This window comes from Sorex fumeus, unplaced genomic scaffold (genome assembly GCF_029834395.1).
Source record: "Sorex fumeus unplaced genomic scaffold, SorFum_2.1 ptg000063l, whole genome shotgun sequence".
NCBI lineage: Eukaryota > Metazoa > Chordata > Mammalia > Eulipotyphla > Soricidae > Sorex > Sorex fumeus.
In genome coordinates, this window is record NW_026606120.1 from 74677564 (window position 1) to 74694294 (window position 16731).

Here is a 16731-nt window from a genome sequence, read left to right on the forward strand (position 1 = left end):
ATTGGGGGTTCTAGTCTTTGGAGATAAAGAATTGGAAACACCTGTAATTATCTTAAAGGGAAGACAAATGCAGTTTTAAAAGATGCCTGGGTCAGAAATGATCAAAAGAACTATGTTCCAAGAGATTTTTTAAGCACAGAGTAAAAAGCACACCAGGCATTGCCGCTGTGTGGAACAACAATGAATTAAATCCCACCCACATCGAGTTCAGCAGTTGTTGAGAAACTATAGCTAAAGAAGTTGCAGTACTTCAGCAAGCGTTGGGTAATAAGTGCCTTCATCCTCTGGCCTCAATTTGCCTATAAAATGGGACAGTTTGACCACCTATTTCTTTGCTCCCTTAAATTGTTAATATTTGATAATTCCATGTGCAACATTGATGTTGTCTTAATAAACTCACTTTATCTCTTCTTTTCCCTCTAAATCTGCCTGGGAACAAAGGTCCACAAGGTTATAATGAGAGAAAAGGCAGACATGCATTTCTCTATCCTTTAGCCCCTACTACAGACCAAAATAATACTCTTGATCCAATATTCATAATTAAGATATTGGATAAGTCACTCCCCCTCTTAAGGTCTTTGTATTTGCAATGAGGATTCATTCCCCCAATACCTCCTACCCACACACACCTTGAATTTCCTTCCTAGCTTTAACTCTTTGAAGGCCCTTATGATTTATTTTTCACTTTGGTTATCTCACAGGCTCAGTGTGGATTTCTTGGGCCTCACTTTGGATTTCTTTTTCCCTACCTACTGTCCAGTGTGGGGAGCCTGGGACAAGGTAACAATTTTGCCCAGTGTTTGGCTGAGCATATTCAAACACTTAATTCCCTTTGGTCTTTTCATGAGCAACAATCCCAGGACCTCTTGTGAGAATAAGACCTTGTCTTGACTTACAACATAAAAAAGACAGGGTACAGTAGGGTAGAGTTTTATTGGTTACAAAACAAATGCACAAAATTAAAGCGCTCTAAAGAATGCTTTATCCAAGGAGAGCTTTAAACTCATGAGCTCAATCTTTGATTCCAACAAAAATACAACAGTACATTAAGACCATTAGGGAAAGAAGCTTCTGACTTTGATAACTCCAAGGATGTGTCTTAGGATTCACCCATTAGTGTCTGGGCAGAGATGTTGCATTGGAAGAAAAAGATTTTACTTTAAAAAAAGTTTTTACTTTCAAAGGCTGAGAGTTTTGCTGGCTTAGGAGTGCTTTTGGATCTCATTCACTTGGGAAAGAATTATTCTTCCATTGACGCTTTCCTGCATGATGGCCTTGACCGTTGGGGCTGCAGGTGGTGAGGAAAAGAGGAAGGAAGGGGTCACTGCCATGTCTTTGCGCCCTCCCCCCCCACATATACCCATCCTTTGTTTCTTTCTTTGGTATTGGCAGGTCCTCTGTACCTCTGATTGATCATTAATCAATGATCAGTGTTGAAGTCTGTGGAAAGCGAAAGGGATCTCACACAGGAAGGACTTTTCTACTACCTTTCAGGAAGCAAGAATATCTGAATAGGGTCCTCAAGACAATATCTTTATCCAGGCCTGTCCAAAACAGAATCTAGTCTGCTTATGTGGACCTGGTAGCACTTACCCCACAGTTTCTAGGAGCTTACATGCTGAGCTCCTCATTTTAAGATCTGAAGAAGAAACCACGTGAGAGCTAAGTGAGATGCCAGGGTATTTTTCATAGGCACTTTCTCATGGGCACGATTGTCAAAGATCTGGTTTGTTTCAGTATATGCCCTTTACCATATTGGCAAACTGACTCTAGACAAGAGGGAAGAATGGGTCCTTTATACATTGTGCCACCCTACTAAGGGTGGAATCCCCAACACCATACCTGGGTGGGGAGAGGCAAAGGTAGTACTTGTTTAGGCAAAAATTAGAGCAGCTAATCTGTGATGTTTTTTCCAACTCAAATTTCTCTCTCTCTCTGTCTCTCTCTGTCTCTCTCTCTGTCTCTCTGTCTCTGTCTGTCTGTCTGTCTGTCTGTCTGTCTCTCTCTCTCTCTCTCTCTCTTGTTTTTGGGACAGACCCAGCAATGCTCAGGACTTACTCCTGGTGAGCTTGGGTTGTCAGGAATTGAGTATGAATTCCTGAAACTTCATAGTGAACCCAGGTCAGCTGTGTGCAAGGCAAGTGTCCTACCCTCTATATCATCTTTATGGCCCCCAAACTCAGATTCATTTGTGGCCCCCCACAAATGAAAGTATTATTTTCCCAGACTGATTTATTAAAACTTTCACCTAAGATGTTAAAGGCAGTCTGAGAAAATAAGGTTCATACTCAAAGTTACTTAAGAATATTAGATTAAACAAAGTAAAAATTTTCTTCTTGCTTGCTTCTTTCCCCCTGATGTCTACCATATTAAAATGCGACATGACTGTTCATGAAAAGGGCGGTGATGCATGGTATTTCCAAAGGTATCTGACAGAGAACATGTCTTTCATAATCCACAATTAATATCTCATGGAACATTTAGTATTCAACAGAACAGTTTTGGAACTGAATGTAAAATGACTTCCCCATAGTTAATGGATATCGTTATAGAAATTATAATTTTGTTCAACTATACAACTTGCAGAGCTTTCAGACATATTGTTGGGGACAACCTTGAAAGCACATTTTACTCTATCATTATCTAATTTGTCAAATTAATTCAAAGTCCTGGTCAATTGGGAGCAAGATGAAAAATGAACCCATGATATTTGGGAGCATAGTAAGGATTATAAATGTTACAGAATAGATAAATGTGCTGATTCATTAGGGAAGAAAAGGTAGAGTCAAACTGTAAAAGAATTATTTTTTTTTTACCTTTCATGCTTGACTTGGATTTCTCCATTGTCCTATAAAAGTGATAAATGTTAAAGCTCATTTTATTGTTAGCAATGATCATAAAAAAATTTCAAGATGAACTAACTTCCTTTGACTGCTTGTAAATTCCTAGTTCTTCAAGAGGGTACTTGTCTGAGCTCAGCAATCTCAGGGTCACGAGTTGCTGGGGTACCTTCCAGTATCCCAAGACTCTGATACTGCCTTCACACTAACTCTGGGGTTGGACAAGTCCTTCCTCTCAGCTGATTTTGCCTCCACCAGATTCTTTCAGGACTAACCACCTGTGGACTTATCCCATCAGACCATTGAAACTTTCGCCTAAGAACATATTATTTATCTATTAACAACAACAATAACAGCAACAACACCCTATGAGTTAAAGAATTGGATCTTGGGCAGTTGGGAGTTGCCCTGTATCAGGACTTTTTAATCCTTCCTTTAGGGTAAAAGAATGCATATATAACCCTTTTTGTGGGGGACAGATACGGCTAGTTCTCTAGATGCTCTGAAATACAAGACTGAATATCTTGACATCACAATCTTCTATAGATCTTTTCCTGCTGTGAGGCAATAATATTTCTACACCCCATGCTCACCCCCCATTTTTGTTTGGAGCCCCAACTGTATACATTTATAAGGGGAAATATCAGAAGTCAAACCTCTATTATTGTTACTTTCTGTAGATTTTCACATTAGTTTTTTCTATTCTATTCTATGTAATAGGCACTGTAGTACTGTCCTCCCGTTGTTTATCGATTTGCTCCAGCAGGCACCAGTAACGTCTCCATTGTGAGACTTGTTGTTACTGTTTTTGGCATATCAAATACACCACCGGGAGCTTGCCAGGCTCTGCCATGCGGGCAGGATACTCTTGGTAGCTTGCCAGGCTTTCCGAGATGGACGGAGGAATCGAACCCAGGGTTGGGCACATGCAAGGCAAACGCCCTATACGCTGTGCCATCGCTCCAGCCTCTTTAACATTAATTTAAACTGTGTACCTTAAGACTAAGAATTATAGTAGGAGTAGCTGATTCAGTCACTCATTGTATCATGAAACACAACTGGATCTTAGTCTCTTCTGGGGAAGCTCAATTTAAAGCTTTCTGGTAAATGCCCAGACGAGAACTATTGCCCATGAATACTCATCTCTGCCAGTCCCCGTCATACCCGTCTCCTTCTCCCTCCAGGAGCTGGCGGTAGGTAGCAATTTCTTGCTCTAGGTGGGTTTTGATGCCCAGGAGGATCTTGTACTCATTGTTCTGTCTCTCCAGGTCATGGCGGAGCTGCCGCAATTCCTCCTCATAGTGGGAGATGATGCGTTGCATGTCCTGGAGCTGACACGAGTATCGAGACTGGGTCTCTGCCAACATGCTCTCCAAGGCAGATTTCTGAAAGAGGAAAGGACCTTTCTTTCATTGCTCGGCTGATGGCTTGCTGGATGCAAGAAGAGATGATGATGGAGAAGTGAGAATAGGCCAGGCTGAGTGGACTCACTAATGAGCACCAATGGTGTGAAATAGGGAGATAACACCCACCACATGGGGTATGGGTAGCTGCCAAGATGAGAAGCAGAACAAATTTTGAGGTTTCAGGGCTTGAGCTGAGCTGTGATGGAATTTTGAAGCCTGATTTCTGGAGAGGAAAACTTTGGGTCTGGGAGCTCTTGGCAGATCTGGGAGTGACTTAAGTGGTGTTTTGGGGACTGGGCCTCAATTGCCTGGTTCTGAGTTTCTCCCACCTCTTTTCTGGGGCCATACTGTCTCCTCCTTGCAACAAAAAGCAGTGGGACAGCTTCTGGCTCTTAGTGTCTTCAGAGAAGGATTCAAGGAGGCTGCCAGATGGGATGGAGGGCACCAGCCTGGATTTCTGGATTCCTCTGTTTGCCTGAGTACATGCTGAATATCTCCCTGATACTGCACAGGACACACATACCCTGAAAACACATTGAGGTTTATGTGACATTCAGGTTTAACTGGGCTTTTTGATTTGGTAAAAGTGGTCAAGCATTCTTATTTATTTATTTATTTATTTATTTATTTATTTTCATGGCAGTGAAAACATTCTAGAAGCTGTGCCATGAAGTTGCTGGGCTAGGAGACAGAGGAACCCAGTTCAAGCCTTGGTTCTATTTGGATTTTCCACTTGCATTTGTGGAATAAAACCTGCATTTTGTGAGTGAGTTTGTGTGTGTGTGTGTGTGTGTGTGTGTGTGTGTGTGTGTGTGTGTGAGAGAGAGAGAGAGAGACTGATACAAAATTGTATTGAAAGAAATTTAGAGAGATGTGAGAAAGGAAAACATGGTGTTCTCTAGAATGGAAAAAAACTAAAACCTGCATTTTCAAGAGCATCTCATCCTGGTGCTGGAGACTCCTATTTTCTCCTGGCTCCTGACTTTCAAGGGCTCTAACCCTGCCTGGCCTGAGAACATATTTCTCTAGTTTCCTCACTTCCTGTGTGCCTAGAGGGCTATTTTATCTCTCCCTCTGCTTTTGAACTCCTGATCCCTCTTATCCCTCAGCCCAAGGCCTTTTGGCTTTGTTGTTGAGGAAATGGAGACCTTCAGGAAAGACTTCCAAGACCTTCTTTGGAATATTCCTCCCACCCACCAGAACCAGGAACCTATCTACTCATTTACTCCTTGTTGCTGCAAAAGAAGCCATCAGTGCTCCCTCTCAGTAACTGCCTGTTCACCATTCACCATTCAGTACCCTCTTCTCTCCTAAATGACGCTACCAGCCTTTATACAAAAAATTCCAACCACCTTAAGAATTTTCTCCTATATTTTCATCTACCTCCAGTGGTTTCCAATTTCTTTGCTATCTTGCCCCTACAACCAAGCTCCTCAAAATGTTGTCTGTACCTGCTGCTTCAAATTCCTCTTGACTCAAGAGCAGTTTTGCACTATTGTGACAACCGTAGCCTCAACTTCTCTTCCCTTCTTTTCCTCCTTCTGCTGTCTCTTTTTTCTTTGTTCTTTTGCTCACTCCATGCAAACTCATTGGCTTCCCTGCTGTCTCACCAAACCATTGGGCACACCTGTGCCTCACTGCCTTTGTGTCTGCTGTTGGTACCTACAAACACCTCCCACCGTCACCTGACATAACTCCTTTCCATGTTAGGACCTTACTTAACGGTCACTGAAATAGTGATGTCCTTTTCCGAGCACCTAGTTGAGATACCAAGTATTCACTGTACCTTGCCCTTGCTTTAGTTCTTTGAACTCCTTCATCATGTAACATGGTGATCATTTGTGTCTTTACTGCCTGTTACTTAGAATGCAAATACCTATGGGATATAAAATATTATGGAGTGAAAGTTTCTATATTGCTGAGTCCACAGTGCCAAGGGCCCCATCAGAGGGTAGAATGCATAGCAATGGGAATGCACCCTGCTGTCCTCACAAGGCTGTTGTGAAATACTCTATGTTAAGATGTTTTGAAAATGATCCAACACTGTAATTATTTCTGTACTCATGGTTATTGCCTCGACAGTGCACATTTTGTCTCTATCATCACAGAGTCCTAAAACATAACATTAATTTACCACAGGCACCTGCCACAAAAGGAACTCATTATTTTCTCTCCATGACCTAGGACAGAGTAGCACTGGGAATTCTATGAATGAATGAAGAGAATGATTAGAAAACTCAAATAGGCCACACAGGGAATCAAATGATAGATCATACTAAATAAATTTTGAGTGTCATGACACTCATTCAAAGTGCTTAAATTATAAAATACAAAGATAACAAAAATGATTTTGACTCAAGAATTTATAATTTTCTGGTGACAAAACACCTACATTATGCATAGAGTGGTTTTTTGAAGCCAGTCAGGACACCAATTCATGGTGGCAAAAATTTCTCTTATTTGGGATTTGGGGAACAGCCTCATTGTGAGTATAGAGAAAATGGGAGTCTACAGGTGCTCTGCTCACTAAATACTGCCTGATTACCACTCGCCACTTACTAGTTTTATGACTTTTGCTTACTCAACTATGGAGGGATTTGGGTCCCTTATCTCTAGAATGGAGACATGAGGACCTACCTGGAAAAGTTCCTCTAAGGATTGATGCCATTGATGAACTCTCTAGTACACTGTCTGGTACAACAAAGATACTCAATTTATCACAAAAAATTTGGTGGGAAAGTGGGAAGTGACAGATGTTGCATGGGAGGGGGATGCTTGCCTGATGAGAGGTTGAGGAAAGCTGAGAGAAGGAAGTTGTACCTGGAGCATACTCACCCTGTTATATTGTGCCTGCAGGTCAATCTCTAGGGCCTGGAAAGTGCGTTTCAGCTCATGGATGTCATTTTGGTTGCTCGGCACAGTAGTTGGACTTGTTACCTCCTGGGCCAAGGCTGCTGACTAGGAGACCAAATCAAAGACAAAGGGTTGGCAAAGGGATAGTATTGGCATGGGGGGTCACATGAAAATGAAAGCTTTGGGAGGTCTAGGAACCTTGCTTTTACCTGCTCCTTGTACCAAGCATCTAACTCTTGGTGCTTTTTCTTTATTATAAGCTCGTATTCATGTCTCATATCATCCAGGACTTTAATTAGATCTTCCCCTGGGGTTGTATCTATCTTCACATTGACCTTGAAGTCATTTGGCACCTGCTGTTCCTCCATTTCCTGTTAAATAACAGATAAAGAAAACAAACCAGTGGTGACAAAAGAGGACACAAACCTGTTTCACCTTTCTTTCATCTTTCTTTGTTTCACTTGTTTCTACATTCAAAACAAATAGTTGGTTGCTATTCTTTCACTAGTTTACTCAAGTTTCTCAGTTATTACGTGTGGATAACAAAACAGGTTCCCTCCCCCCTTTAAAGTTTTTATAAAATCAAGATTAGTGTCAACAGGTCATCACACAGTCTCTGTGATTACTGACTTAATTCCTGGTTGGAGACATTTCTGAAAGAATCACGCTTCCTTAGCATGTCAAAAATTCTTTGGCAAAAGTTCATGGGAAATGATAACACAATTGAGCATTTCAGCTTCTAGACCAAAGCTCTGGGAACAAGTTCAGTCACCCAAAATCAAAAGGTGTAAAGGTTTTTAAAATCCTTGTCAAGGCATTTTGACTTTATAGAATTGATGCCCATGATTGATAACTTTATTAAAGTCAGCTAAAGGCTTCTGGAAGTTCGGAGTTTTTGTTTGTTCAGAATAAACAAAAACTCTTAACTTCCAAGAAGCCTTTAACTGACTTTTATAAAGTAACCATCCATCACATTGCTAAGAAACATAAAAAAATCTTAGTTTCTAGCCAGCTGATTAGAATGATTATGAGTTTAAGCTTTTCTGTGGCTACTTGACTTTTATGATATTCCCATGGGGCCACACCTGGTTATGTTCAAAGATTACTCCTGAATCTGAACTCAAAAATACTGATAATTTTTGGGGACCATATTTAATGCCAGGAATTGAACTGGGTTGGCCACATGCTAAACAAGTGCTTTAATCCCTATTCTATCCCTCCAGACCTGGGAATTTGGATTCTTAATGTTGCTTCTAGTCATATTTACCTTGCTCAGTGGAAGAGTCTTTTTTATTCTATAGACCTCCAATTTGCAGCATATCAGGTTCATGAAGGAAGCTCAATCTCACACATTAAGAAATATCATGTTAATAAATAAGTCTTGGCAAACATTGCCTGTTCATAAAGTTGTTGATCAATTTTTTTTTTCTTTTTGGGTCACACCCAGCAATACACAGGGGTTACTCCTGGCTTTGCACTCAGGAATCACCCCTGGTGGTGCTCAGGGGACCATACGGGATGCTGGGAATTGAACCTGGGTTGGCCGTGTGCAAGACAAATGCTCTACCTGCTGTGCTATTGCTCCAGCCCCTGTTGACCAATTTATTGTCAATTGTGTTTTGACTGTTGCCTGCTGACCTGTGAGTCGAGACACTTGAAGTTGGGAAAATGAGATACTCTTATGGTTCCCTCCAATCTACTGTTTGAAGGACTACAGCACTGGCATTTCAGAGGTAGCTTCCTGTATAGTTACTGCATCAACTGAACTGGGCAGACCAGCAGCTGTGCTGGTTATCAGGAGTGCCTGGGGAGACTTACCTGCTCATGACGCTTCTTCATGAGGATGAGCTCTTTCCTCATTCCCTCAACCTCCTGTTCCAGGTCAGTTGTGACAATGGTCAGATCATCCAAGTTTTTTCGGAGAGCCTCAACTTCAATTTCCAGGTCTTTCTTGAAGGAATGTTCATTTTCATACCTTTGGTTAGAAGGAGGGGATAAGAATAACTTGTTTTGGAAGGGCTTTGTAGGGATTCATCTTAGAGATATGTCTCATTTTTAGGGCTTGTGGGAGTAAATGAAAACATGCTATATATCTCTTGTATGACTGTTACTTGCAGTTTTTTTCTGATGGTGGTGGCTTAATTTTTTTAAATCAAATAATAGTCATGTACCCACTGCTTAGATTCAGCAACTGTTGTCATAGACCTTATAGATATTATGTCCTGATTTTAAATAAAGTAATTGATATAAATTATTTTGTACCCCTAAATACTTGAGAAAAACATATTTTAAGAAAATAATTATTATAAATAAACAAAAATTCTTACACCTAAAAATAATGAACAACCCTTAAATATCATCTGATTCTTCATATATAAAATCTCCCATATACTGTTATATTATATTGATATATTTGGTGTTTGAAAACCAGCCATGCATTCTTATTATACATTTATAGTCTTTGTTAGTAAGTTTTACAAGCCGGTAATAGCAGGATAAATTTTCCTTTTGCAAATAAGGACAAAATCAAGGTTCAGGAGAGATAGTACAGCAGGTAAGGTTCTTGCCTCACATGTGGCTGATCACGGTTCTATCTCTGGTACCACTTACGGTCCCCTGAGCACTATTAGGAGTAACTCCTGAGCACAGAGCCAGAAATAGCTTCCAAGCACTTCCAGGTGTGTGATACTTATCCCAACCAAAGATAAAAGAAAGAGCAAACCCCCAAATAAAACCAGCCCCCATGGCACTGTGATGAAGTTGCTTACTTGAGGCTGAAGTCATCAACTGCCATCCTGGCATTGTCAATGAGAAGGATAATATGCGCGTTGGTCTGCTTGCCATCCACTATCTGAAAAATAGGCACCAGGAGTCATTTCTGTTGGAGACAATCCCAGGAGAGCTGCCTTTCAGTGCTCTAGTCTCTGCTCTAGGGACCAGAGCAGCTTCATGATCTCTGTCTGTGGCAGAAGCACAAGGAACTAACTATCAAGTTCCTCGCTCTATTGAGCACGTACTAAGAATCATTGTACCACAGGGATCAGGTCTTTGGCCAGTTTCTGTCTTTTCTTACACTGGGTTTAACAGACAGGGTTGTGCTGTATTGGAAAGGATGGCTCACAGGGAGGAGGAGAACCAGGATGCAACAGGCCTCTCCCTGTTCAATATCGGCCTGAGTGCTTTGCTCCAGCTTCTCCACTGCTGAAGATGTTAAAGGGAGATTCTGACACTTTCCTTGTTGTGAAATTAGTCTGGCTCTGCTAAAGCGCAATAATTATTTCAGATGCACATAATTGTTTCCTGTGATAGCATTTGTGTTTCTGATCAGTGATAAGGAACAAAGTATCACTGATACAAAGTATCACAGATATAAAGTATCACTGACAAAGTATCACTAACATTAGTTTGCCAGATGAATTTTTAATACATTTTATAATATTCATAACAGACCATCATTATTTTCCTACCCAAAGTGACTATAGTCATACACAGAACTCATAGGCATGCATATATGTTTTTAACTTATGCCATAATGAGATTGTCCCAATTATAACTATTAAAACATTAGCTGAAATAATTATTAATGAAATGGCTTAATACATTTTATGGCAAAGCCTCCAGTTAAAGACTTTCACTAGATCTTTATCAACTTTTTAAATGGTATTTATTTATTTATTTTGAAGTAAAAACAGATTTTATTTATTTTAGGAAGGGGAAGGAGGAAGAGAGAGGGAGAGAATTACACATTCAAAAGAGAATGCAGGGAGAGTTCCTACACACACCCCAGCATTAGGTATGAAAGCATGAAAGTACACATCTCAAGAGGGGAGATGCAGGCAACACATGTGCTCAGACACACGGGCACAAGCAGCACATGGGCTCAGGCAGCTTATGTGCCAACATTTTACACTTTAAAACCCAAAGGATCGTTGGAAGTTTCCACCTGAGAAATTGTGTGGACATACATAATTCACAAATACTTTTAGGTAGTTTTCATCAGAGAAATAGTACACATGTTTACCACTGTTCTAGAAAAATGAGGTGGAGAGGTCTCAATGTCAAAAGTACAAAATGATTTACGTGCCAAACTTTGTGCTCTCCTGAGACCTGCAAGAGTTCCTTTTACTTCTAGTAACTGATCATCAGTGTTCGTTTGAGCTCCTCACTCCAGGCTGTGAGTTTCAGTCTCAGCATTTACTCAAGAAGAGGTTTACCCTAGACACCAGTGACCTTTGAGATCCTCGCTCTAACCTTCTTGAATTTAACTGGAACCAGAGAAGCCTGTGACATTATCATGGTATTTACATTAGTGATCTCTTTATTTAGAGAGGATTTTTCCTTAGGATGAATTTATGCCTCAAGACAATGGCTCCTTTTAAGAAATCAGATCTTATTTCAGCTCCACTGACTGCAAGGAATTTGGGATCATGAATGTATAATAGCAGGACTTGCTGGTGGGTCACTCTGGGTCTGAAACTGGAGAACAGGGTCTGGCCTTGCACCCTGGAGCTTAATGAGCTTGACTGAGTTTCAGATTGTCCATCATATGTTGAAAATTATAGTTGTAACAATAAAAATAATAATAGCAAACTACAATTCTTCATCAAGGGGTTAGGAGAATTAGATTAGAAGAGAGTAAATAAAATAAGGCTGAAAATTGCAAATTCTTAGCATTCTGTCAACACTAAAAAATTAACTGAAACTGAATTTGTTCAGAAAAAATTAATTTGATTATTGAATCACCGTGAGCTACAATTACAAAATTTTCATGTTTGAGTTTCAGTCATACAACAATGATCAAACTCCGATCCCTCCGCCAGTGTACAGTTTCCACCAATGTCCCCCGTATTCCTCCCCTACCCCTGTTACACCCCTCCCCCCTGCTTCCATGGCAGACAATTTCCCTCTTACTCTCTTCTACTTATAGGTATTATGGTTTGCAATACAGATAATGAGAGGCCATCATGTTTGGTCCTTTATCTACTTTCAGCACACATCTCCCATCCTGAGTGATCCCTCCAACCATCATCTATGGAAATTTCTTACCTGTTCCCCCAGAATCCTCATACTTGACATTCTCTAAGCTTATGGGAAATGGGAAGTAGTCTATTCACTAGGGTCTGGGGCCACTGAGATTTATTTTCTGACATATGTACCAAGGTATCAACTGTGCACTCAGAAAATCCAAACCATCTACTGTGGGCTGATTAGATTTTGCTCTAAATGAAATTACTAATTTAACCATTGCAAAGTCCACCTCAAGAGTCTGATTCTCTCAGTTAGCATTCTCACAGCACCAAGTGGTGAGTTCAGAAATGCAGTTGAACCACTGCACATTTAAAACCTGAAATTATTTCCCATTGGTCAGGTTACAATATTAAGAAGCTGCCACTACTTCTGTGACATGCTTCCTTATAAGGACTAGATGGGTCAGCTTGAGAAAGGATGTATAAGGCAAGGGTTTTGCATAAATTATGTTGGCATGAATCATTGGTGTTCTCCCCAAGGCTCCAAGTCCATACTTTTGAAAGGACTGAGTTGGTTTAGTAGTACAGCCTCATTGCTCCAGGATGTGTAATGTCCTTCCAGGGAGAGGAAAACAGAATTTTTTCTCCCTGCAAACTTGAATGCCAAATATAGTGCTATTGAAGTTCATTCTAATATCCCAATATCACAGAGCAAAAAGTTCAGTTCAATATTTCAAAAGGATTGGATTTAGTTTTGAGCTGCATTCTTGAAATTTTTGAAATAATGTTGAATGTCCCTGGAGTGTGGGTGTGTAGGTTTCGCTTTTTCTACTGAGAGCACTCCTCACGGCCCAGGAAGGGGTCACCCAGGAAAACTGGGGTATTTCTTTGGCTTCTGTGTATTCTCCTCTCCACAGGGGAGACTGGATGTACAGCCTCAACTCCAAAAATTTCCTCAAACACAGAGGATTCATAATAGCCGAAATAAGAAATCCATGAAAGAACGTAATTCAAAGCTGAGACACGTCTTATTGCATGTCCGGATCCAGGGCTGCCTTGGAGGAGGGCAAAATGCTCCTCCTGTTGTGTGGCACAACCTTGTTTTTTTCAGTTATGTTTCAAAGAAGTTAGGGTGTCTCTTGGTCTACTCATCTATAAATTGGGTGTGAAAAAGACCTATTTTGGTCTGGAAGGTAACTCAATAGACTGGAACACATGCACTGCACACAGGAGTCCTGGATTTCAACCCCAGAACCATATGGTTCCACGAGCACTGCTGGAAGCAATTCTTGAGTTAGGAGTAGTCCCTGAGCGCTGAGTGTGATTTTAATCCAAAATATCCCCCCAGAAGACTTGCTTCACAGAATGGCATGGTGCATATGTCCATGTACTACACATTAAACAGTGAAACTAGAATGCATTATCTTTACTGATAAATAAATATCATTTTAAAATGGGGTCAACTAGTTGGCACTGTGCTCTGTGATAATTATGAGGCCACTGGAAATAGACCTGGGTTGAATCTTGACTTCACCTCTTGCTGGTGCTTTGGATGCGTTTCTCACTTTTCAATCCTTTCATTTCTTTACAGGATTGTGAGAATCGAGGTAGATGTTTGGGACCATTGTAGAAAGCCTGAGATACCACCGATTCAATCCCTGGCATTGACAGTTGGCGTACAACTAGTTCTCAGTCAGCACTTCCCTGACTTTTCTGCTGTTAATGAATTATTTCATCAGATTTAACCTTACATTTTTTTGGGTTTTTTGTTTGTTTTTGCTTTTTGGGTAACACCCTGTGATGCTCAGGGGTTACTCCTTCCTCTACACTCAGGAATTACTCCTGGTGGTACTCAGGGGACCAAATGGGATACCGGGGATTGAATCTAGGCCAGCTACATGCAAGACAAATGCCCTACCTACTCTACCATCCCTCTGGTCCCTAACCTTACATTCTCATAGGAGTTATATTCTCAGCCAACCATTTACAAAATCTTTCTTTTCCATTCTAAAACAAAAGCAACTTTATTAATAAAAACACTGTGGTGCAGTTTGTTGAGTCACTTTTTTTTTAAACAACCAGATACTATATGGTTAAAGTAATTACACAGTCAGTTATTAGGTTGATTATTCAATAATTAGGGTTCATTATGAGGACATATTTATATTATCTTGATTGGTTCTTTCTACATTCAAGCTAGGATGATGGAACATTGAAAAATAATATTCCATAAATATTGGAAATCTCTGCTGTTCTTTCTAGGATAGGTGAAATGATCTTACAGGGAAATTTTCAGGGGTCACTTTATAGAAGAAAGAAGTTATTTAATTTTGAAACATAACCTACAAGATGACTGGATTCTCTCTTCTAGCCAGTGTTATTGGGTATCTCAGAAGTCTTTGTTTTTAAATATTTCATTGAAATTTCATTTATTTATTTTTTGCCAAAGTCCTCAAAACCCTACATAATTCTAAGGATCCAAAATAAGGCTCATATTATTAGAATTCCCCCCACTAGCCATCAATCTGAGTTGTGAGCAGCTGGAACTCACAACTTCCAACAGCCCTCAAAGGAAATCTGTAGAGTATCATAATGAAATGGCTGGTTGTGGTGTGACAGCTCATCAAAACAACACTATTCAGTCTTGTGATGGTGGAAGAGCACACATCTCTAGAATGTTATGGGGGTGAAGAGTAGCAGAACTGAAGTACAGAGAAAGTAGAGGTTTCTGCGCTTGGTACTCTGGGCATGGGTGCTGAATACTGCCCCAATCATTTCTGTTACATTTCTGTTACATCATCAAAATGATCTTGAAGGGAGGCTGGAGAGATAGTTGAGGGGGTAGGTCACTTGCTTTGCTTTCAGCTCACCTGGACTTAATCCCTGACATCCCATATGGTCCTCTGAGCACTGTCAGGAGTGTCCCCTGAGCACGGAGGAAGGCCTTAGCATGGCTAGGTGTGGCCTCACCCCCCCCCCCCCAAAAAACAAAGAAACAAAAACCTCAAAAAAGAAATTAATGGGGGAGGGTGTGGGATTCCACAGCTGCAGCTTTTAAAAACAAACAAGCAAACAGCAACAACTAAAGGGATTTTTCGTGGAGGCTGGTCGTCAGATACAGTTCAGGGGTGTGTGTGAAAAATCAGGGAGCTTCTTTTGAAAACAGTCTAAAATGTTTCTGTACTTTCTACTGACTTCATCTACCCCACCATTCATGTATAGAAATATCCATATATGTAACAGACTTTCCCAAGTCCAAGTGCAAGGCGTAATAAGAAAATATCCTTAAATACTGGTACACAATTCTTTTAATTGCTTTTTGCCATTTCCCTGAAAATTTTCTTTTGCCCTGCTTTCTCTCCCCTTGGATCCCATAGAAAAGCAGCCCTTTTGCAACCCTATAAAATCCCCGGGGCTACCCAGGATCTCACCTGCTCCTGTAGGCGGCTGATGTTTTCCTCGTACTGGGAGTAATCTTGTTTACTGTCACTCTCTCTCTGCTGGTGCCAGTTTAGGATGCGACTCTCCAGCTTCATGTTGGCCTCCTCCAGGGCTCGCACCTTGTCCAGGTAGGAGGCCAGACGGTCATTGAGGTTCTGCATGGTCTCCTTGCCATTTCCACCTAGAAGGGACCCACCTTTTCCTGACCCCCACGACCCTCCAGGGCGCGGGCAGCTTGGCTGGGCGTAGGAGAGGGAGATGCGCACGCCCCCAGCCCCTCCATGCACACTGGGAGGCCGAGGGTAGCAGCTCCCTGGCCGGCCCCTGCTACCTCCTGCACCGCTAGGGAGGGACCCCGAGGGGGTCTGGTTGAAACCACGGTTGCAGTTCATGGTCCCATCTGTGTGTGGGGCCGGGCTGGGCTCTGCTCGGCTCCCTGGCACCCAACCGGCTCAGTGAACCGCCCCAGACTGGCCCGGATGGTTTTATGCCCTTTGCTGTGGGAGTTCCCTTCGCTGACAACTGTACCAACAAGATTGTATCTTGTGCAACGTGTGTTTCCTCTTGGTCAATCCCGAAGCGCCCCTGGGCCTTCACACCCTGTGTTGTTGTTTAGGGCCCCACTGGCCAGCAGCTGTGCCCAGGAGGCGTGGGCAGCTCCCGGTGTGGGCAGTCCAGGAGGCGGGGTAAGGAGTGTCCGGTGTCCTGCTAATCTCTCCCTGGAGTTTTCCCATTGGCCACTGAGCTGAAAAGAGTCAGGTGTACACACACACACACACACACACACACACACACACACACACACACACACACACACACACACGAGTCCTTTGGTCTCCTATAGATTTTCCTTCTACACACAGAGCCCTCCCCCTACTCCTCCAGCTGGAAGGCAAGGGTGGGAACGACCCCGGAGGAAAGGGCCAGACCCGTCCAGATTCTCAGATCCCAGAGGGATCCCGGGAGCAATTCTTGGTTCTTGAACATCGGCTGCCTCGGTGGCCGTCCCCTGTTGGATGGAAAGTACTTTCAAAGGAATCATGCTGGAGAACAAGCCCTCAATTATCAGTAATTAATGAACGGCCTGAACTTCCAGGATGCCTTTCATCCCCGCGCATCGCTAAAACAAACACGGCCTGCCCGAGTTTCGCGGGACTGCCCCTGGCCCGCAGCCCGGACTCAGAGCCGGCTGCAGGGTGCCCTGCCCGAGGGGGGCAGAAAAAC

General features: G+C 41.9%; 1 protein-coding gene across 1 annotated transcript; it reads right to left on the bottom strand.

Annotated features, from left to right (window-relative positions):
• Window positions 1-1164: 1164 nt before the first annotated feature.
• On the bottom strand, window positions 1165-15899 carry KRT23 (keratin 23). The gene is made up of 8 exons (XM_056127928.1): window positions 15498-15899; window positions 9868-9950; window positions 8918-9074; window positions 7309-7470; window positions 7082-7204; window positions 4005-4225; window positions 2817-2848; window positions 1165-1288 (listed from the first exon to the last, which is right to left on the bottom strand). Exons 1-8 carry the CDS (start codon window positions 15897-15899, stop codon window positions 1203-1205), a joined length of 1266 nt encoding a protein of 421 aa, XP_055983903.1. The 3' UTR covers window positions 1165-1202.
• Between the last annotated feature and the right edge of the window lie 832 nt (window positions 15900-16731).

Excerpts from the sequence above, each read along its gene's own strand:
- KRT23 (XM_056127928.1), bottom strand. The coding sequence starts at position 15,899 with ATGAACTGCAACCGTGGTTTCAACCAGACCCCCTCGGGGTCCCTCCCT. Across the intron at positions 9,075-9,867 it reads GTTGATGACTTCAGCCTCAA|GTATGAAAATGAACATTCCT; the intron begins GTAAGCAACTTC and ends TTCTAACCAAAG. Across the intron at positions 7,471-8,917 it reads TGAAGAAGCGTCATGAGCAG|GAAATGGAGGAACAGCAGGT; the intron begins GTAAGTCTCCCC and ends GTTATTTAACAG.